At 33.3% G+C, this 23,800-nt stretch overlaps 2 protein-coding genes across 2 annotated transcripts; both read left to right on the top strand.

Moving 5' to 3' along the window:
* Window positions 1-14,506: 14,506 nt before the first annotated feature.
* On the top strand, window positions 14,507-14,965 carry LOC108324577 (cytochrome P450 71D10-like). Its single transcript, XM_017557518.1, has one exon. The coding sequence runs from the start codon at window positions 14,507-14,509 to the stop codon at window positions 14,963-14,965; it is 459 nt and encodes a 152-aa protein (XP_017413007.1).
* Window positions 14,966-15,879: 914 nt separating this feature from the next.
* LOC108325891 (ethylene-insensitive protein 2) lies at window positions 15,880-23,598 on the top strand. The gene is made up of 9 exons (XM_017559016.2): window positions 15,880-16,118; window positions 16,235-16,293; window positions 16,858-17,623; window positions 18,339-18,425; window positions 18,554-18,664; window positions 18,738-18,950; window positions 19,631-19,816; window positions 19,926-22,637; window positions 22,986-23,598. The coding sequence occupies exons 3-9, from the start codon at window positions 17,375-17,377 to the stop codon at window positions 23,358-23,360; spliced, it is 3,933 nt and encodes a 1,310-aa protein (XP_017414505.1). The 5' UTR covers window positions 15,880-16,118; window positions 16,235-16,293; window positions 16,858-17,374; the 3' UTR covers window positions 23,361-23,598.
* Window positions 23,599-23,800: the final 202 nt, after the last annotated feature.

Here is a 23,800-nt window from a genome sequence, read left to right as displayed (position 1 = left end):
TTTTGTTGTAATAATTATAAATAGATTTAATTAAATTTTGAAATTTGAATATGTTCTAATTATTATGAAAATATTTATAATCTGGTTATGAAAATACAGGAAGTATTATATTACCAATTTAATGTCAGTGATAGAATCTACAAAAAAATTACATTCATTAAAAGCATCTCATTGTGTTGGTTAATATCTTTAATAAATATGCAGAACATAATTCAATGTAAATCTCGTATCTTTAAATGTTAAGAAATTAATGAAGAGCTACAATAATATATTAGAAAGTGAAATGGCTACAAAACTAGATCCTCCAAGTAGAAGAAGATAGAGATTGAGGAACAGAAAAAACATGAAAAACAAATTTCCAAAATGATTTTAATAAAATGAGAAAATATATTATATATTTATAATGTAAAATAGTTTTACACTATGATCCAAATCATTTTTAGTTAGTTTCATATTTAAATAATCCTCTTATTTTTAGGAAGAACGGGTTTTTGTTTAATTACTTAAGTTTTTTCTATTTTGGTGTCATTTTATGATTCGTATAATTGCCATGTTATTTTTTTTAAGGTTTTTATAAGTTTCACGTCATAGCTAAATAAAGTATTATTCTTTTTACTTTTCTGAAATATATTATTGCTATAACAATTGTCACTAGAGCTATGTAAGAAGTTTAATACAATGTGATGAGTGAAAGTATCGTGAATGTTAAAGTATAGTAATTTGAGTTGTTCAGCTGCAAGCATTACACCGTGAATTCGAGTTGTTAGGAATGAAAGAAGGTGAGAAAGTGGACAACTATCCGGGACACACTCTCGATGTCGTTAACAAGATGAAATCTAATGGTGAAGTGATTGACTTAAGCATGGTGGTTAGTAAGATTTTCATATAGCTAACCTCAAAATTTAATTATGTTGCCTGTTCAGTCGAAGAATCAAACGACTTAAGCACCCTTAGTCTAGATGAAATTCATGGACCACTAGTATAAAAACATCGTATAATGTTGGTATTTTTCGGCCTTTCACGTCGAATTCAAGGCTGACGTCATACTGGGAGACGTTAAACTAACGTCAAATTTTTTAAATTCGACGTTAATTTACGTTAATTGACGTCAGACATAGAACAGTACGACATCCCTAGTAGAGCAAATTGATGTCAGATATTGCTTTATGTCCAACATAAATTTGTGTCAATTAACGTTGAATTTTGTCAATGTACGTCGTTAATCAACTTTTTTTTTAATTGATTGTGATCCTGTGTTATCCTTTTTTACAACTCTACAAGACTTGAAAAGCTGAAAAATAACAAATGTAATCCAGTTTTTGGTATTTTATACAGTATGAACTATGAACGTGTAGTGTAGTATCAACAACAAACAACAACAATAAAAAACAAACAACAACAACAAACAACAAACAACAACAACAGCAAACAAGTTCAACAAAACAACAACAAACAAGTTCAATAAATAAGTTCTTCAAAACGAAAACGAAAATTAACCTTTAAAAGGTGGGTTCATCAAAATAAAGTGTTGCCACTAGTGAGAGAGAAAGCAGAATGCGCCTATGAAGGACAAAAACACGAAAATAATCGATCAAAACAAACGAAAATCATACCTAAAGTAGTTAATCAACATGCATTTGTATCAAATGAAAGAAAGACTACATATGATGGTCGTCAAACTTCGTTCGAGAAAAGTTTGAGCTGAGAAGAGGGTCTTGCGCGCTAAGATAAAGTGAATGAATTTTGAACCTCTCGCTCACTTTTTTATTCAAATCACTAACCTTTTGATGTCTAACCCTAGGGCATTCGACGTTTTACAACCTTTTAACATCTAATTCTAGGGTATTCGACATCATACGAAAGTACTTTTTCACCTTTGTGCCAAGCATTTTCGCAAAATTTACCCAATAGGATGTTAGACTTCTCAATATTCGACGTCTTATAATAAATTGATGTCAAATTACAGTCTTAAACGATGTCTAATAATTGTATTTATTTACAAAAATATCACCGGTCATTTTTAACGTTGGCTATTCAGTGGTTAGACGTTAAACGCGTGACGTTATACGTTGTTTTTGTATTAGTAGAGCCTACTCGTCCATGAACGAAGGACAAAAAAATTCTCAACCAAATGTTGAAAGATATTCATGATGATAAACCAACAATAAGTTGAGGTCGCGACATGAGTGGTGGTCATGGTTGTGTAAGAGGACGAAGGGGTATGCTAAATAAAGCGCTTATTGAGTGCTTTCACTATCACAAACTAGGCCACTATCAATACGAGTGTCCTAGGTTGGGGAAAATGCTCATTATGCATCATTCAAAGAAGTAACAGAGGTAGAGGAAGAACTTTTGCTAGTAGCTTATTAGAAAACACAATCGATATAGAAGGATGATTGGTTTCTAGATTTCGGTTGCAATAGTCACACGACTAGGAACAAGCTTTGGTTCACAAAAATATAAGAAGATGAACTTATTAAAATGGTGAAACTTGGTAGTGACTCTACAAAGGCTATTATAGAGGAAGTGTATGAGTCTAGATTAATGGAATTTCTCACGTCATATTAGATGTCTACTATGTCCTGAACTCAAGACCAATCTTTTAAGCTTAGGACAACTCCAAGATAAATGTTTAGCTATCTTAATTCAAAACGGTAGATGCAAAATCTTTCATCTAGAACGAGGTCTTATTATTCAAACAAGTATGAAGGGAAACAAGATGTTCTATTTATCGTTGGTTTATCAACACTCTTGGTGCCTTCAAACTGAGGATGTTTTAGAAAAATAAGGACTTTGTTGATTTTTGTACTCATCAAGGAATATTTAGGCAAATGATATTAGCTTACGCCGTATAACAAATGGAGTCGTTGAAAATAAAAATTGTACCATAATGAAAATGGTCACGTAATATAAAGCCATATTGATGGCTAAAGGTTATGCTCAAAGGTATGGAATAAACTACACATAGGTATTTATGCTAGTTGCTAGACTTGATATAGTAAGGGTATTGTTAGCCCTAACTGCTCAAGGTGCATGAAAAGTGTTTCAACTTGATGTAAAAAGTTCCTTTTTACATGGTGAACTCCAAGAATGAGTATTTGTTCAAAAACCTATAGGTTTCATTAAGAAAGGCAAATAAACTCAAATCTACCGACTTTAAAAAGCATTGTATGGACTTAAGTAAGCCTCATGTGCTTGGTACAAAAAAATATAGAAGCCTACTTTGTCAAATAACAGTTTGACAAATGCTTGAGTGAACGCACCTTGTTCAAAACAAAATTCACGATAATATCCTAATAGTTAGTTTCTATGTTGATGATTTTCTCTTCACTGAAAATAGTAAATGTATGTGCAAATAATTTAAAAGCTCAATGAAAATGGATTTGACATGACTGATTTAGACAAAATGAGATATTTTCTTGCAATATAAGTTATGCAAAGTAATGTAGGGATTTTTATATGCCAAAGACGATATGCTCAAGAAATATTGGCTCGATTCAACATGGCAAAAAGCAATGCAATAATCCCATGGTACCAAATTCAACACGATCTGGAGATGATGATAGTGCTGGAATATATGCTACAAAATTTAAACTGTCAGAGCGGCTGCAGCGGAATGGTTAGCGTGGGATAACAAACCAAGAGGGGGGGTGAATTGGTTCTTACTAAAATCATGTGCCTTAAAAATTTCTACTCAATTAAACTTACTTAGCAAATAATAAAGACTATAAAATAGAGTAAGGTTGAGAGAAATTTGCACAGTTGATTTTATCCTGGTTCGGATCTTACCAATCCTACGTCCAGTCGCTTATCTCAAAAACAAGATAAACACTTCACTAATCACAAAACTATTACAAACTACAATCACACAGATACAATTTGTAAAAGTTTAGAAAACACCTCTCTTGAAGCCACAAGAGATGAGACAACACCTCCTTTGAATCTTCACAAAGGATGAAACACTTCCTCCGAATACTTCACGAAGGATGAATTCCTCTTCCAAACACTTCCTTAGATGCACCAAGGATGAACCAGCTATTCCTCTATCACCGTAGCAGTATTTCACCAACTCTACAGACAGAGTTTCCTTAGCTGAGCAAGAGTACACAATTCTCAAGAGTTTCAGAGTATTTGAGCACAAGGGAAGAGTTTATGTGTCTCTGGTTTTTCTTCTTGAGAGGAAATGAGAGTCTATTTATAGACTCATCCAAAGGCTCTTCCATTCACTAAAAGACAAACTTAACGGCTAGTTTCTCCAACGGCTATAAACGGCTAGTTTGTCCAACGGCCATAAACGGCTAGTTTGTCCAACGGTCATAAACGGCTAGTTTCTTCAACGACTAGTTTCTCCAACGTCCGTGTTAAGTGCGATACTCTTACCGTTAACCGTCACTATTCACGTGAATAGTGTTACTATTCATGTGAATAGTACTATAGTGTTTTGTTGCAATGATTTACTATAGTAATTTTACAAAACACTTTTCTTTTTCTAATCTAAGTCCTATACATATTTCTAAGAGTATTACAAAAGCTTTCCATCACAATATAAGTCTTCATAACATCTTGAATCTTGATTTCTCTTGACTTGATTTGGACATCATCAAAACTTCATCTTCATCATTTTGCTAACAATCTCCCCCTTTTTGATGATGATCAAAATCTCCTTGATTTAAAGCTTTTGGTAATAATCTGTATTTAAAACACAACTTATGGAAGAAAGAGTGCATTAGTGAATAAGCACAAATAGTACAAATAGGCAAATAAGCTTTAAACATTTTCTCCCCCTTTTTGATCATAATTAAAAAGTTGTGTTGATGTTCTCCCCCTAAGATAATACTCCCCCTTAATAAAAGCATGTATGCATATGAGCTAAAAATATTTCAAATTTAAAGATTCATTCAAACATGCACAATAGGATATTTAAAGCAAATAATTTTAGGATAAAGAGCTGATAAAACATTGTTTAGATCTTCATCTTGAGGATTGTCATTTTCTTTGCTTCATTTGTTGTCTTCTACAAATCTTCATCATAGCCTGTATGTAATTCAACTGACTCAAGAGGTTTTGCCTCAAGGTCTGCAATTTCATTAAAGACAACATGCACACATTCTTCTATTTCAAATGTTTTAAAGCAAAAACATTTTTTAAAAAAAAATTCTTAAATATGAAACATTTGGTACCCAACTATTTTGTATGGGTCCTTTGGGTTAGATTTAGAAAAAAGAAATCATTTTATAACCCAAACATATCTACCACTTGGAACACCATAATGCTTAATTTTACATTTATTTGAAGTATGACCCTTTTTCATACAATAAAAGCATGATACAACATTTGTGTTCCTATAAGTTGTTCCTTTTTCTACCCATGTTCTACGGGTTCTATGATTATGTTTATTTTTAATTCTAGGAACATACTTATTTTTAACAACCTTATTTTCATTATTTTTACTACATTCTCTTGAGGTTGTTTGTTCTAGTAGTTTCTTAAAATTTTCACAAGAAGCACATTCATCACTACTTGTAAATTTACCCTTTTCAAAAAATAAAACTTTATTTTTCAAATCTTTATTTTCTTCAAAAATATTTTCAAAATTTAATTTTAAATTCTTATTTTCTTCAAGAATATTTTCAAAATCTGATTTCAAATTTTTATTTTCTTCAGAAATATTTTCAAATTTTAATTTTAAAATTTTGAAATCCTTTTTCAATTTCTTATGAGCAAGATCTAGTTTTTCAGATTCTACTATTAAAGCAGCATAAATTTCATGCAATTCATCTTCATCAATATGATCAGAATCATCAGAATCGCTAGAGGTACTTACTTGGCTTCCAGCGTCATCGTTCACTACTAAACAGATATATGCTTGCTCATCAGAATCACCCATACTTGATGTTGTGCTTGATGAAGAGCTTGAATTATTCTCTTCCATGATCAAAGTATTCGTTTTAGCACACCCGATTTCATCTCCGCCTTCATGAGTTACTCTTAAAGTTTCCCACATTTCTTTAGCGTTTTTGCAGACAGAGACCCTGTAGAACTCATCAACAGTCAACGCTGACGCAATGATATTCCGGGCTTTTACATCATTCTGAGATCTTCTCTTTTCTTCAATGGTCCATTGGTCACGGGACTTTGGTTCCTGCATATTGTTAGTTGGAACAAAAGGACCAAATGCAACAGCATCCCAAATATCTATATCAATAGATTCCATAAATATTTGCATTCTTACCTTCCAGAATGCATAGTTCTCACCTGTGAATAGTGGTGGTCTATTGATTGATGCACCCTCTGCAAAGGTTTGATGTGATCCTGCCATTTGAATGACTATCAAAGCAAGCTCTGATACCAATTGTCAGAGCGGCTGCAGCGGAATGGTTAGCGTGGGATAACAAACCAAGAGGGGGGGTGAATTGGTTCTTACTAAAATCGTGTGCCTTAAAAATTTCTACTCAATTAAACTTACTTAGCAAATAATAAAGACTATAAAATAGAGTAAGGTTGAGAGAAATTTGCACAGTTGATTTTATCCTGGTTCGGATCTTACCAATCCTACGTCCAGTCGCTTATCTCAAAAACAAGATAAACACTTCACTAATCACAAAACTATTACAAACTACAATCACACAGATACAATTTGTAAAAGTTTAGAAAACACCTCTCTTGAAGCCACAAGAGATGAGACAACACCTCCTTTGAATCTTCACAAAGGATGAAACACTTCCTCCGAATACTTCACGAAGGATGAATTCCTCTTCCAAACACTTCCTTAGATGCACCAAGGATGAACCAGCTATTCCTCTATCACCGTAGCAGTATTTCACCAACTCTACAGACAGAGTTTCCTTAGCTGAGCAAGAGTACACAATTCTCAAGAGTTTCAGAGTATTTGAGCACAAGGGAAGAGTTTCTGTGTCTCTGGTTTTTCTTCTTGAGAGGAAATGAGAGTCTATTTATAGACTCATCCAAAGGCTCTTCCATTCACTAAAAGACAAACTTAACGGCTAGTTTCTCCAACGGCTATAAACGGCTAGTTTGTCCAACGGCCATAAACGGCTAGTTTGTCCAACGGTCATAAACGGCTAGTTTCTTCAACGACTAGTTTCTCCAACGTCCGTGTTAAGTGCGATACTCTTACCGTTAACCGTCACTATTCACGTGAATAGTGTTACTATTCATGTGAATAGTACTATAGTGTTTTGTTGCAATGATTTACTATAGTAATTTTACAAAACACTTTTCTTTTTCTAATCTAAGTCCTATACATATTTCTAAGAGTATTACAAAAGCTTTCCATCACAATATAAGTCTTCATAACATCTTGAATCTTGATTTCTCTTGACTTGATTTGGACATCATCAAAACTTCATCTTCATCATTTTGCTAACATAAACAAGCAATTAGTAGTCTCATGTATCTAATAGTCACTCGACCAGATCTAATGTATGGAGTAAGTTTGATAACCATATACATGATAAATCCAAAATAATCACATTGGGCTACAAAAAAAAGACTCTAGAGATATCTCAAAGGCATTACTGAGTACGATATTTTCTACCAAAAAGAAAGGAAGATTGGTCTCATAGCTTACAACAACAACAATTATGCAAGAGAATTATAAATAGAAGAAGCACCTTTGGTTCATTTTTCTTGATAGGCTCTGAGGCTGTCTCATGGGCTTTAAAGAAACAACATGTGGTGAGTTTATCTACAATTGAAGCTGAGTAGATTGCTACAACATTTTATGCTAGTTAGTGCATTTGGCTTTGAAGAATCTTAGAACATCTTAGGTCAGAAGAAAAGAATGCAACAAAAATATTATGTGAAAATAGTTCCACCATTCAATTATCAAAGAATCTTGTCTTCCATGGGAGAAGTAAACATGTTTTTGTGCGATTTCATGTCCTTAGAGATTCAGTTAAAGATCAAGTATTTCATCTCAATTATTATTGTTCCAAAGAACAAATAGCTGACATAATGACCAAAGCATTGAAACTTGATCACTTTGAGAAAATATGCCACATGTTAGGGGTTGTGGCAGCCACTGAATTAAGCTATATATACTAGCTATAGTTAGTTTAAGAAAGGGATTGTTAATTAGTTTCATATTTAAATAATTCTCCTATTTTTTAGGGAAAACTGGTATTTTGTTTATTTGCTTAAGTTTCTCCTTTTTTGTGTCATTTTATGTTTTACGTATGTAATTGTTATGCAGTAGTTCCACTTCATTTTTTCTAAGGGTTTTTATAAACCTGACATCTCAATGAAATAAAATAGTATTCTCTAGACCTTTCTTAGTGTGAAATATACCATTGTTATAACAAAGAGCACTAAGTATAATAAGTTTATTGATTTTTTATAATAGTTTTTAAAAAATACAAACAATAATTTCTAATTGTTCGATAATGAAATATGTTTTTATATTGACAATTCTCTGTTAATATATTCTTACTAAAACTTTAATTGAAAAAGAAATGAAAAATAAAACTAAAAGAATGGAAAAAAAATTATAATAGTGTTTTCTAAAATAGTTATAGTTTGAAAACAAATCTTACCTTGTGTTTCAGATAGATAACTTTATATTTTTTTAAGACATTCAAATACAACAAATTTGAATGGATCTCACTTCAAATTATTTCATTTTTCAAATGTTTTGTTTGGATAACACAATTCAAATTTAGTGAAGTTTAATATTTTTTTTTGATAAAGTATTTTAATAATCACCAAATTCAAAAAGTTATTTAGATATTAAATAATTGTTAAAAAATATAAAATATCAATATTGATAATCTTTTGTAGTTAATCTTGATTGATGATATATTTTTTTCAAAGTTTTTCAAGATGTTTTCATTTTATATAGGCAAAACTTTTTCTCAATCTTTGTTAAATAAGACTATTTTCAAGTTATAAAATGTTATATAATGTCATACCCAACTAAGATGGGACTGGATCATGCTCATGTAAGGTTGAGTCGAGTCAACCCTAGTCAGAGTCAAGCCAAGTCAACTTGTGTCCTGGTTTAGTCGAGAGAGTTTGAGTCGAGATTGAGCCAAGTAGGCAGAATTCTAGTCAATCCAAGTTGGTCTGGGTCTAAGTCAAGCTAAGTTAGTCCATACCCTGATCAAGTTGAGATGATATTGGACCAGACGAGTCAAGTTGATTTTAGCTAAGTCGAGGTGGGTCCACGTTCACTCAAGTTGGGATTGAACCACAAGTGAGTAGGGTTGACCCAAGTGGGTCCTAGTTAGATCAAAACTAGACCAGGCCTAGCCCAATCAAGACTAAGCCAATTCAAACTCAAGTTGAGCCGAATCAACCTCAGTCCAAGTCGAGTCTGGTTGGAACGAGATCATGTTTAGTTGAGTTAGGCTAAGCCATGGTCGAGTCTAACTCGAACTAGGTTTAGGTTAAATTGAGCCTAGTTGAGATCGAGAAAAATCGAATCAAGTTTGGCCAAGTTAATTTGGATTCATGGTGGTTCGATACATCAAGTCAAAATCATATCAAACTATAATGGGTTGATCCCACCTAAGGTTGAATTGAGTCCTCCTAAGCTTAAGTCGAGCCGAATCGACTTGGACTTAGGTCTTTACAAACTATATAGAATAAACTATGAATATAAGAATATGAAGAATTTCAAATTCTTACCTTTTAAATAGAAATTGAAATTTTATTTTAAAAAATCCAATTCCTTTAATGAACTTAAAGAATTTCAATTTCTTTCAAAATTTCTTACCCAAACATACTATTAAATATGTTTTTTTAAAGAAACTCTTGAAGTATGGTGGTCAACTTTTTTAAGATATAGAAAGGATGGGCATTAACTATAATAAATAGGTTTTAAATTGTAAGTTGGATGCTATCGGAGATGTATTGTATTGTTTCCATATATATATATATATATATATATATATATATATATATATATATATATATATATATATATATATATACACGAAATTAACACCAATAATGTTGCTCATGATTGCATGCTTGTAATTTGGTGGCAAATGGTGGGTTTGAACTAAATCTCTATTACAAATATCAATATGGTTGTGATCATTAGATTTACTAGAGATTGTTGACTATCATATATCTCATACTTACTTATGTTAATCATGATACAAGTTCAATTAAGTTGAACAATTTCTTAAATATCTCTAACCGTATTTCTTCACTTCTTTCGGTTTTAAATTAGTTTCTCGTACACTTTCAAAGTACATTTTATGTTATACCTTGATAAATACATTGTAGAAAGTTGAGATGTCAAGTTTTTATTCTTCTATGAACATTGTACATAGAAGGAAATTCATTTGTAGACAGACTTGGAAATTATGATATAGAGATAGAGTAATTTAAAATTAAAATAATCTCTCGTTTATTCGAATTATTTATACTTTAATTATATATATATATATATATATCTCATGAAAACATAGAAAATTATACACACAATTTAATATGAATGATATGATCTAGCAAAACAAACATCAGTAATAAAATAGTCAAACTTATTTATTACATCCAACTATATTATAGTATTTCAATTCACACTTTAAAATTGCAAATCATAATTCAACATAAATATGCAGGAGATAGGTGGAATTTGATGAAGGATCATGTGTTAAAATAACAATAAATTAAACCGACCAGATGACTAGAAGGTCAACATGAACATAAAATAGCTAAGAAACAAAAATAATAACAAGTACATGATGAGATGAAGACCAACTTGAACACAAATGATTACAAATATCCCCTCACAAAACACTAAGTTTTCAATGACAAACGAAATACTGCAATAATTATTTTGTTTGTGGAGAAATATAATGAAAAAGGAAACTATCCCAAGAAGAAAAACATTAGTACAAATTTTCCATCCACCTTAGTCAAAAGAGATCAATGTAAAAATAAACAACCTAATGATAGGTTTCAAAGCCTTAGCTCCAAATTTAGCCAACAAATCAATCACTTTTTTTAATATTTTGTTTGGAATTAGAATTTAACAACCCATTTGAATTAATTTGATACATTATTTGAATTATTAAATACAAAAATCAATACTTTAATTCTCAAGGTGTTTACTATAAATTTCAATAAAAAAATTGTTAATATCTTAAAAGAAAAGTCTTGTTAATGTTGAATTCACCAAATTTGAGACCATGGTCGACCAAATCTTGAATTCACCAAATTTCTCAAAGATTTATCATGTGTTAAAGCCAGATAATTTGAACATTTGAAAGGATCATTAATTCTTCTTGTAAGTTGCAATAAAGAGACTCCAAAGTTTTTGTCTCATTGATTGTTTGAAGTTCCACATCGACTAGAGATAAGACTAATTTATAGTATATAAGTGGGTGCAAACCTCACCTTACAAGCCGGTTTTATGGGATTGAGTTAGGCTTAAAGTCCACTTTTTAACATGGTATCAAAGTCAGGTTACAGCTTATTCTAGTGAGATTTGTGTGGACATATTGTTCTACCTGCTATCGGGCCACTATCGGACCACCCATTAATATCTAGTCTCACGCTCAAGATGTATATACCTCGATGTAAGGGGGTGTATATAAGTGGATGCAAACCTTACCTTACAAGCCGATTTTGTGGGGTTGAGTTATACTTAAATTATATTAATCATATGACACCTTGACCCTAATCATACTTATGATGTTAAATTGAGTTGAGAACATTCTTACCAAAGTCAATTCTAAAGAAATGTAGAAAAACATAAATTTGAAAGAAAAGAAAGTATTAAGAATTTCATATCCTTGTTTTCCAATAAAATTTAAAATGATCAAATTATTTTTTAAATAAAAAAATTTGAATATCCAAACAACATATTATAAAACCTTTTAAATTCATTATACAAAAATTATTTCCTAATGTTTTTCCATCTAATTAAGATAGAAGCTTGTTAAAAAGAAATATCCCAAGGTAACTTTAAGATAAAGTGTCTTAGTGAAGATGAGACGATCATAAGGATGAAAACTATATTACCAGTAATGAAAACATAACTTGGTTCTTCTATAAGGTTGAGACCATGATTAACTAAATCTTGAATTCACCAAGTTCTCCAAAGATTTGCTTTCTCCTTATAGCTAGATAGTTTAAACATTGGAAAGGATAAATGAGTCTTGTAAGAGAAACAACAAATAAGAGTCTTATTGATAATATATTGTCACACATTGTAATCTCACATTAATGCATCCCCTCAAGTTAATTATAAGTATCTTGTATCGTCGTTCTTCATAACAAGACACTTGTTTGAAAGACTTTTAATGCAAGAATCATATTATACTCATTTGAGCTTATCATTAAGATGAATGATTAACTTTGATATTATTGGTGAGTCTTTTAGGCTTTGTTCACTTGAATTGATTTAGGGGAGAATGATTGAGGGGATTTGAGAGGATTTGAAGATAATTTTTGTTGTTGTTTATTTGAGTACATTTAGAGGTAAGTGAAAGTGAATTTGGAAGTAAAATTGGTAAGAATTAGTGTAGGATTTAATTGATGTGACAGATAAAAAAAATTTACTTCCAAATTCACTCCCATTTACCTCCAAATCTACTCAAATAAACAACAACAAAATTTACCTTCAAATCCTCTCAAATCCCCTCAATCACTATCTCCCAAATTCATTCAAGTGAACAAAACCTTAAAGAAGATTAACCAATAAGAGACATCAATAAGACATGAATTGATACCTAGACTAAAATCATCTTTAACTCAAAATTTTAAGACAATAGATTTATGAGTTTTTTTTACCTTATATGTTATTAAAATTTTTCTTATCTATTCAATATAAAACTTAGACTCACACTTAAATTCTTAGCATTAATAACTATCTTGTTTTTCACAAATAAATAATAATTGATTTCTAGTAAAAAAAATATATTAATTGATAAGTATATATTGAACACAAGAGTATAAAATAACTTAAAAGTAAAGTGTGTTAATAAAGAAATATTAATGACTTACTAATCGATGAATACCTCAACCTTTTCATATATCATATATATATATATATATATATATATATATATATATATATATATATATATATATATATATATATATATATATATATATATATATATATATATATATATATATATATATATATATATATATATATATATATATATATATATATATATATATATATATATATATACGATATATGATATACGGTATATGATATACGGTATATGATATACGGTATATGATATATGATATAGATACTTAACATCTAAATTTATGAAACACAGATAACAATTTTATAATAATAATAATATTAATATTAATAATAATAATAGTTTTTATTATATTACAGTATCCGTGAAAAATTGTCTGGATTTCTACAATCATATTAATATACTTATTATATTTTAAATAAGTGTGTTTTATATACGGTATTATGATCTTTAAAATAAATATATTATTGTATAAGATACATGTACTGTACCGTATTTATACATGATATAGCTAGCGAAGTATGATAAGTCCTCAATGTTATAGGGATGGGTAAACACCACACGCAAGTTCCAACATGATACATGGTGTTACGAGTACAAACGACTAAAATTGGTTGATTAAGAACCTTTTTTTGAAGCATCCCAATGAAACAATTAATAATGAGATACTTAGCTATAAGAAAGTAGGATATTTGAGTTCCAATTTCCATTGTGATAAACATGAAGAAGCTCTAAATTATAATCAAGTTGCAAGAGACCTTTAAAGTCACAAATTGTATCAAATAGAAACTTTTCCTCCAAAATAGAAGCTTGTGTGAAAAACACACTCCCTTTCAAAATATTGGAAGTGTCCAAAAGTAATTAATGTTGTTTGGTATTGCCTCAATTTATTATTTTCCATCTATATATTTATTTAGTGTTTTTTTCATAATAGATATTTTTATTTATATATATATATATATAATTATTTTATTATGAATTTAGTGTTATTCTTTATATTTTTCTTAATACAAATTTTATATGTCTAATATGAGTTTATTTATAAATAAGATTATATTATTATTTAAAAATAATAAATTAATTTTCTTCAGGTATATAGGATTCGTCTGTTTCAATTTCTCCATCTGATTATAGATCTACTTAGAGATAAAACTAATATTTTAAGTAAGAGTAAATTTCTCTTAATAAATCAATTTTATAAGGGTTAAATATGTTTTTAGTCCTTAAACTATCAAGCGAATTTGTTTTTAGTTCCTCTTTCAAACTAAGGTACATTTTAGTCCTCCTCCTTAAGGAAACCTTAATTTTTGGTCCTCCAAAACCAACAACGTTAAATTTTGACTGAACTATCTAACGGTATGCCAAGTCACTTCTTTTTTTTCTGAAACGTGTCATCTTTGTTTCATGCTCCGTCTCTTTCTTCAACTCGTTTTCCTGGACACTAAAGGTACTGTGATGAAGTTAACAACCTTAATTTTTTATTTTTTATTTCTTTCACTTTTTACTTGTGGAGTGCACCCACAGGGGTGATGAAAAAAGCACAAGCTAAGGTGAGAAAAGTGTATGGTAAGAAGGGATATGTGGATGAGACAGATTCACAGATACTGATATACTTGAAGTCCATAATCAAAGAAACATTGAGGTTACACCCACCTATACCATTATTAGTTCCGAGAGAAAGTAGAGAAATGTGTGAAATCAATGGATATGAGATACCCTCTAAGACAAGGGTAATTATCAATGCTTGGGCAATTGGAAGAAATCTTGAGTATTGGACTGAAGCTGAGAGTTTCAAACCTGAAAGGTTTCATAATAACTGTATTGATTTCAAAGGTGCAGACTTTGAATTTATCCCATTTAGTGGTGGAAGAAGAATCTGCCCAGGCATTACATTTGCCATCGCAAATATTGAGTTTCCACTTGCTCAATTACTTTACCATTTTGATTGGAAGCTTCCCAACAATTTGAAAATGAAGAACTTGACATGACCGAGTCTAGTGGCAGAGGAATAATTTCTTCCCAATAGTTTCTTCCTAATAAATTCTCCCATGAGACATCAGTAATAACCAACAAAGGAATTAACTTTATCCCAAAATTACCTGTTTCCATGGCAATATATAACGCATGACAGAGGCTTTCCATCGGGACTGACAATTGGCATGTAATGACTGCAAGCTCGACGTGAAGCTCGAAGGGAGAGGGAGAGGGTGAAGGACTTCCAGATCCGACTGGGGACGGTCGTGGGAAGTAAGGGGCGACTCGCGATCATGGAGAAATGTTCGAGGTGGCGTTGGAAGTGGCGCCAGAGGTGGCTGTGGTAGAGTCCAAGGGAGAGGGAGAGAGAAGAGCTGAAAAATATTGACTAGTGTAAGAAAAAAAATACGTGGACACACTACCGTTAGCCACATCAGCTGGTTTTTAACGGTGTTAGTTTTGGAGGACCAAAAATTAAGGTTTCTTTAAAGAGGAAGACTAAAATATACCTTAATTTAAAGAAGAGACAAAAAAACAAATTTACTTAATAGTTTAGAAACTAAAAACATATTTAACTTATTTTATAAAGAAAAAAATTAGACTTAATCTTATTTCCTACTTAGTTTTATAATGAGATAAATAATAGTAATAAAAATAATATTTAACCTATTTTATAAAGACAAAAATTAGACTTAATCTTATTTCCTAGTTTTATAATGAGATAAATAATAGTAATAAAAATAAAATTGAAAAAAAATTATGTATTTGTATTATAAAATAATTTTAAATGATTTCCGACATATTATTCAGTTTTATAAATTTCCTGAATTTATAATATTTTTTAAAATAAATATTAATATCTAATTAGTTAACACAGAAAAAGAAGAAGGATATAAATAAAAGAGTATAATAGCGTTGTTTGAGAGACGTTTTGGAACACATTTATTTATGAGATGAAAGTTTTCTCTCTTTTCTCCCATCACTCACTCTTTCTCTCTCTTCAATGTGGCCTTGAAAGTTGAAACAGCTTGAAAGTTGAAACCCCTCACCCATGCCACAGTTTCCTTTTTCGTTCCTCGCTTTCTCTCTTCTTTCCGGGAAAATCGAGTTCTCTCTTTTCTCTCTCTGTCCATGTTCTCACAACTTAGTAGTACACCATTTATTATGGTAAATTAATAAACAATAAATTAGAAGACATTATTATTTATTATGTTTTATTTATATATTATAGATAGATATATACATATAAATGATGATATGATCCCGTGAGATCTACTTTGCAGGAGTGAATAGCATAGCTGAGATAGAGACTTGTGGCAGCTGAAAAGAAAATCAGAGAAAGGTAAAGGTTTCAGAACCCTAACGACTCTCAGACTCTGAAACTGTACGGTCTTTAATTTCTGAGTCATGAAACCCTCAATCATATTCCTCGTCGAAATTCGTGCTACTCTTTTTTCCCTTTCTTTCTTCATCTTTTCTCTTTCTTCTTATTCTTCTCCGTCTGCGTGTGTTTCTTCTGCATCAGATCCACGCCAACGCTCTTACTTCCCCTTTTATCTGTTACATGACCCTACATACTGTAGGGTTTTGCCCCGCTGCTATGCTTCTCAACATTTGTTTTACCGTTTTGGAGCATAAATTTGTAGTTTTGTTTTCTTCTAAAGATCTAACTTATTACTATTATTATTATTTAATTCTGGTGGATGCAGTACAGTTTGTTTCTGTGGTGGTTTTCGTTTACTTTTGTTTTTTTTACTCTGTAAAATAAATTTAAGAAAATAAAATGATCTTGTTCCGTTTTTATTTTTGTGTTTATGGTATTATTCGTTGTGCTGATGGGTTTTTCAAGGTATTTATTATTTCTTTTATGGGGGTTATTTTGTTGACGTTAGTTAATTCGTTGCAGGATTTGAGCAGGTTGGTTTATCAGGGTGTACTTTGTTGGATTAGCATTGAGAGTCTCAAGGGGTGTTCGAGTAGTTTGAGATGAACTGGATTGACTTTCAGCCGTGTGAAGGATATGATTGGAATTGTTTGTAAGGTTGTGCTGAAGAGACTTTGGAATGGTGCGCATGTTGACTTTAGTTATAAAGTCAGATTTGTGTCTGATGATCACAGTTAATGTTGGAGCATAATTGGCTGATTGCTGGGATACGAGGAGAAGCTAGTTAGTTGAATTGTTGCAATTGTCGTGTACTGACTTGCAAGTTGAAAGTTCTTTGTCCTTTAATTTATCTTGATAATTATGGTTAATGTTTCAAGCTCTTGACATCTTGGTGAATGGCATGTAAATGTTTTGCTAGTAATATACTTAACTAGCAGCAATATAATTTATGACTCCCTGAGTTTTGGTACTTCCCAGTGTTTCTCCGTGTATCATTATTTCCCTGTAGCCTTACTCTTCGTTGTACTAAAAGAGTAAAATGGAAGCAGAGACATTGAATGCTAATCACCCTCCCAGTTTGCTTCACCGGTCTCTTCCTGCTCTTGTGCCTATGCTTTTGATTTCAATAGGATATGTTGACCCTGGAAAGTGGGTGGCAATTGTTGAAGGAGGTGCACGATTCGGATTTGATTTAATGGCTTTCGCACTTATCTTCAACTTTGCTGCAATCTTCTGTCAATACATATCAGCAAAGATTGGTGTTGTCACAGGAAAAGATCTTGCTCAGGTATTATACCTTCAACATGATGGTTTATATAATTATACCGTTGATGCAGTGCAATTGTAAGATTTGAAAGCTTTCTGTGCTGACGCTTCAAAACAATAAAGAGATGTTCTGCATGGTTTTTGAACAATTTGTTGGACTTGTGATCTTTTAATATTTGTTCTTCACCCCTCTGTAGGAAACAATTCCACTATAGGCAACTATAAGATGTGGAAGGCTAAAAGTTTACAAGGTTCTTTATCAAGACGGAATGGAGCCCGAAAGATTTTTTATATTTTCCCACTTTTTATGTTTTTAGTTTTATTTAATCGGGAAATAAAGAATATTGCGGTTTATTTCTACCCTCCATCTGTGTATTATTGGCATATAAGTCAGAAGTTATAAAAATATGATGATTAATGTTCATTTCTATTCAATCTTAGTTCTACCCTTCTAGATATAACTTGGAAGTAAGGACATTATACTTATTAAATGTTTCTTTCATCCTGAAACTAACAAGTGAAGGAATGTCCATGGCAATGTGCTATACTACATTATGCGCTATTTGACTCGAGATATATTGGTTTTCTTTCTTCTGCTTGTTGAGTTGAGTGCTAGTCGGTAGTTGTTTCTGGCTTTTCTCTATCCCTGCAAACCACTCAGATACACACTCTTGTAGAACTTCTTGCATAAATGGTTCTGTTTTTTCTCATGGAGCTCCACCTTCTTTGTGCCAAAGATTTGCAGTGATGAGTACGACAACTGGACATGCATGCTCCTTGGAGTTCAAGCAGAACTTTCGGTGATCATGCTAGACCTTAACTTGGTAATATTTCTCACTCTTGATTACCTTTCAATATTGTCTGTATCTTTAGCAAAGAATATGATTTATCTGTGCTTTAACATGGCTGAACTTTTATTGACTTGACCCAGTGATTTTTTCTGTTTTGCAAGATATTGGGCATGGCACATGGATTAAATATTCTTTTTGGGTGGGACTTGTTCACTTGTGTCTTTTTAACCGCTACTGGTGCTGTTTTCCATCTCCTTCTCTTTGTCCTCCTTGTAAGTATCATTATTTGATTATTCATCAATTTCTATTGATTCACAATACACTTACGATATATCCTTTGTCTAGGACATTGAGAAGGCCAAGATCGTGGGCTTGTTTGTGTCATGTTTTGTCTTTCTTACATTTGTCTTTGGAACACTCATTAATCAACCAGACATTCCATTATCCATTAATGGAATATTAACAAAGTTGAGTGGGGAGAGTGCATTTGTGCTGATGAGTCTTTTAGGAGCAACTCTTGTGCCTCACAACTTCTACCTTCATTCCTCTATTGTACAGGTATTATTTCCTGTCATATCTAATTTTTCTAGCATCAGCATCCGTAGCATGCTTCCAAGATTGTATCTTTCGTTTTGTGTTCTTCTGAATTTGTTTACATCGTGTGGTTTGCTTGTTCTTAAGAATTACATGTCTGCATCCTGCCACATGGGAGTAGTCTTCCATGGCCACATGACATACTGCTAGAGATCTGTTATCTTAAATCAATCTTGTGCTCAAAGAAGACAAGAAATTAGTTTTGATGTAAATTTATGAAAGGGAATCACAACTATGATCAATTTACTCTATTTCAGAAAATTCTATTTTATCTATTTACTTTTTTAGGATGAGCTCACTTATGTGAAAGTCATCCTTTCATGTATTAGATTTGGAAGAAGTTAATAAAGTTGAATCACTAAATTTTTGCGATTCCTTTAATTTAGCCTGTGTTAGCATCTTTAATTTCCCTGTATATAGCTGAGTGGGGAGGGCATGATCACATTCCCTTCCTCAGGCTTGGCTAAGTCAGGTTACATTTGGTTTGCCTGGTCTTTTTTAGGAATCCTTGGGTGAACATATATTTTTAAGCTTGTCTGGTCTAACCAGCTTCTAGTATTTTTTCGTATAGGACTGCACAGAATGTACCGTTTCATACCCATTGCTGTTTTTGTCAAATCTGAGATTTTGTTTACTTTTTCCAGTGGCATCAGGGATCAACTACTATTTCTAAGGATGCTTTATGTCATAACCATTTTTTGGCCATCATATGTGTCTTCAGTGGCCTTTATTTGGTAAATAATGTGCTGATGAATGCTGGAGCAAATGAGTTCTACAGTATGGGTCTTGTTTTAACTACTTTTCAGGACGCATTATCTCCAATGGAACAGGTATCCTTTCCACTCATAATGGATCTACATCCATATATTTATGTACAACTGACAAAGTCACGTCTGTCTTAACCACTGAATAAAGCTAATTCTAAGTTCTTAATTGCAGGTGTTACGTAGTCCGATAGCCATGCTTGCTTTTTTACTCATTCTGTTTTTCGCAAACCAAACAACAGCATTAACTTGGGGTTTTGGTGGAGAAGTAGTTGTGCATAATTTCTTAAAATTGGACATTCCAGGTTGGCTTCATTATGCTACAATTAGAGTAATTGCTGTTTTGCCCGCCCTTTATTGTGTTTGGAGTTCAGGAGCTGAAGGGATGTATCAACTACTTATATTCACTCAGATTGTGGTAGCTTTGCAACTTCCATCTTCTGTGATCCCCCTTTTTCGGATAGCCTCATCTAGATCAATAATGGGGGTACACAAGATCCCTCAATTTGTGGAATTTTCGGCCTTGATCATATTTATTGGGATGCTTGTCTTGAATATTATCTTTGTTGTAGAAATGATATTTGGTAGTAGTGATTGGGTGGGCAATTTGAAATGGAACGTGGGGAATGGTGTCTCTCTCTCATATTTGGTTCTTCTTTGCACTGCTTTTGCATCATTCTGTTTGATGCTTTGGTTAGCTGCCACACCATTAAAATCTGCAAGTATTCAATTAGATGAAGCATGGAACTGGGACATACCACAGGCTACACAAGAACCACGGATTGATAATAAGGAAACAGATTTAAATGAAACAAGATATCATGGAGATGCATCTGTTCAGGTGATTGAACCATCACCGGCTCTAACAAGGACCCTGGAATACTCAGAATTACCTGTTGCAAGTTTTCATCATGAGCTACCTGAAACTATTATGGAGCCTGATGTTCCAGTGACTACTGTAAGAGAGACTCATTCATTTACATCATTTCCGTGCTCCTCAACACCTGTTGTTAAGGAATCAACTTCCACTTCAGATTCAGAGGCAGTGCCAGCTGCAAGTACTGATACTTCTGGTATTAGTTTGGGAGATGCCAAAACTTTAAAAACAGAAATTAGTGCTCCTGTTGAGAAAACTGTAGAAGTTGAGGGAGATTCAAATGCCGAAAGGGATGATGATGATGGAGATTCATGGGAAACTGAAGAAATATCAAAAGTGGTCTCACTTGCCCCATCTTCAGCACCGGATGGCCCAGCATCATTCAGGAGTCTTAGTGGGAAAAGTGATGATGGAGGTAATAGCATTGGAAGTCTTTCAAGATTAGCAGGTTTAGGGCGTGGTGCAAGACGCCAGCTAGCTGCTATTCTTGAAGAATTCTGGGGGCAGCTTTATGATTATCATGGTCAATTTACCCAGGAAGCTAAGGCTAAGAAACTTGATGTTGTACTGGGAGTGGATTCAAGACTCACTGGTTCTTTGCAGAAAATGGATACATGTGGAAAGGAACATTCTGGGCACTGGATATCTGCAGGAAGTAGACAGGAAAATGTGATGAACTCCGCTCCATATGACTCTCCCAAGCAGCATAGGATGCAAAGTAATTTTGAGCCTTCCTATGAGCCTCGAAGGAGTTATCACTCAGTGAGAACAAATCCCGTGCAGTTTATGGATGAATATGTTCAGACTTCCAACCGCAATCTCCTCAGTGCTGGTGAAAGGCGTTATTTCAGTGTGCGCAATCTACCTACATCCGGGTCCTGGGATAATCCGCCACCTACTACTGTACACGGTTATCAGGTTGCATCATATATTAATCAGGTTGGTAAAGAGACAAATTCTGATAACTTAAATGATCTGATGGAATCCCCTTCCACGGGTATTATGAACAACTACAGGAATTCTATTAGTAATACAAACAACTACAGGAATTCTATCGCTCTTGCTATGGGGCAAAAGTTGCAAAATGGTTCAGGTTTAAGCCAACCCCCAGGCTTCCACAACATTTCTGTCCCTAAGAATAGCCAATTGCCATCTGAGAGGTCCTGTTATGGACCTGCGGATAATTCAGTCAGTTCAGTTAATGCTAAGAAGTACCACAGTTTGCCAGACATTTCAGGATATGCCATCCCTCACAGGGATGCTTACATATCTGACAAGAGTACTATGTGGGATGGTTCTGTTGGTGGCTATAGATCTTCTGCGGGTAGGACTCATCATGAACAGTCATTATTTTCAAATTCCGGATCAAGGACAGGAGCTCCTTTAGCCTTCGATGTACTCTCTCCATCAAAAGTCTACACCAATGTACTTTCTTCCCAGTTGAGTTCTGGTTTGGGTACTGGATCCCTCTGGTCCAGACAGCCTTTCGAGCAGTTTGGGGTGGATGATAAAGTTCATAATGCTGCAACAGAAGATGTTGGAAATAGACCTAGTGCAATTACTCAAGAAACTACTTCGGTTGTGGATGTAGATGGCAGACTTCTTCAATCTTTTAGAAGTTGTATTTTGAAACTCTTAAAACTGGAAGGTTCTGATTGGCTGTTTAAACAGAATGATGGGGCTGATGAAGATCTGATTGACCGGGTTGCTGCTAGGGAAAAATTTTTCTCTGAAGTTGAAACTACAGAGATGAATCAGGCAAATCCTATGGGAGAGCGTCGCTATTTTTCTTCTGATGGGAAGTCTTTATCTTCAATGAAGAATAACGAGGCAAATTGGTCTAATGTTTCTGTGACCTCAATCCCCAACTGTGGGGATGGATGTGTATGGAGAGCAGACATAATTATAAGCTTTGGGGTGTGGTGTATCCACCGTGTTCTTGACCTCTCACTGATGGAGAGCCGACCAGAGCTGTGGGGCAAGTACACTTATGTACTTAATCGCTTGCAGGTATAATTTTAGTAACCCTGTCGTTTGAGTTTCAGGTGCTCTATTTGTGGAGATATTGGTTGTTTCATGCCTCATTGAGAACTTGATATTTATTTTCCTAACTGGGGTATATCCTTTTCCTTTGGAGGTTGCTCACCTGGATATGTTGTTCCAATGTTATATTTATTTGCAATCATCACTGGTCAATATAGAATCCATCCATTAAATAGGCACTATAATGAGTGTTGTTTGTTGCATGTCATAAAATATCAGAGATAAAATCTTGCCTCTTGTAGAGTCAAGTCTACTCTCTATAGTTTTGTTTTTTTTATTGATGTTATTTGCCAAATTTTCCCCTTTATGAATCAGGGTATAATTGATCTGGCTTTCTCCAAGCCTCGTAGTCCCATGACAGCATGCTTTTGCCTTCATGTACCCATGACGTACCAGATAAAATCAAGCTCACCTCCTTCCAACGGGATGCTGCCACCAGCTTCAAAACCAGGCCGCGGAAAATGCACCACTGCGTCTGTGGTGTTTGAGATGGTGAAGGATGTGGAGATAGCAATCTCTAGCCGAAAAGGTCGTACAGGAACTGCTGCTGGTGATGTAGCCTTCCCAAGGGGAAAGGAGAATTTAGCATCTGTTCTCAAACGGTACAAGCGTAGATTATCCAACAAACCAGTTGGAACTCAAGAAGGGATTCGCAAGATTCCCACATCAGCAGCACCATACAACTCTTAGCATTAACAAAAGCAGTGTTCCTTGGGCTGTTTTGATTTGTGATGAAGCAGTTCATGCTTTAGATCGAAGGATACCATGGGCAGTTTGTCGCCACAGAACTGCTGTCTCCGTGTACCAATCCTCGCTTCAGATTTTATTTCCTTGTATGTTATATACACATGATAGGGTTAGAATTACTATATGTAATTGCAACAGAATCGAAGGAAAAAAATGGTTAGATGAAAGCTGACTTCTACCATTTTGGCTTATTTTTCATTACTCCATTCGCAACTGCATGCAAGGTGGGAAACAGCAAACAAAGCGGCCAAAAAAATTGTCGACGTGTGGTCTTCTATACCATGAAAAAAAATACTGTCGACATGATTTTAAATGTGTTATTGTGGCACTTGGCTTGGTTGCCAAATTTTCGTTTTATCAAGTCTTCCGATCTCCTTTCTGGT

The sequence above is a fragment of the Vigna angularis genome, chromosome 3 (assembly GCF_016808095.1).
Source record: "Vigna angularis cultivar LongXiaoDou No.4 chromosome 3, ASM1680809v1, whole genome shotgun sequence".
Lineage (NCBI taxonomy): Eukaryota > Viridiplantae > Streptophyta > Magnoliopsida > Fabales > Fabaceae > Vigna > Vigna angularis.
This window is presented reverse-complemented; position numbering and strand designations above follow the sequence as displayed.

What these genes read in the sequence shown, in the direction of transcription:
- LOC108325891 (XM_017559016.2), top strand. Translation starts at nt 17,375, where the DNA reads ATGGAAGCAGAGACATTGAATGCTAATCACCCTCCCAGTTTGCTTCAC. An exon ending in CAGGAAAAGATCTTGCTCAG is followed by an intron (nt 17,624 to 18,338) that starts GTATTATACCTT and finishes TTTGTGCCAAAG; the next exon opens with ATTTGCAGTGATGAGTACGA. An exon ending in CATTATCTCCAATGGAACAG is followed by an intron (nt 19,817 to 19,925) that starts GTATCCTTTCCA and finishes TCTTAATTGCAG; the next exon opens with GTGTTACGTAGTCCGATAGC.
- LOC108324577 (XM_017557518.1), top strand. Translation starts at nt 14,507, where the DNA reads ATGAAAAAAGCACAAGCTAAGGTGAGAAAAGTGTATGGTAAGAAGGGA.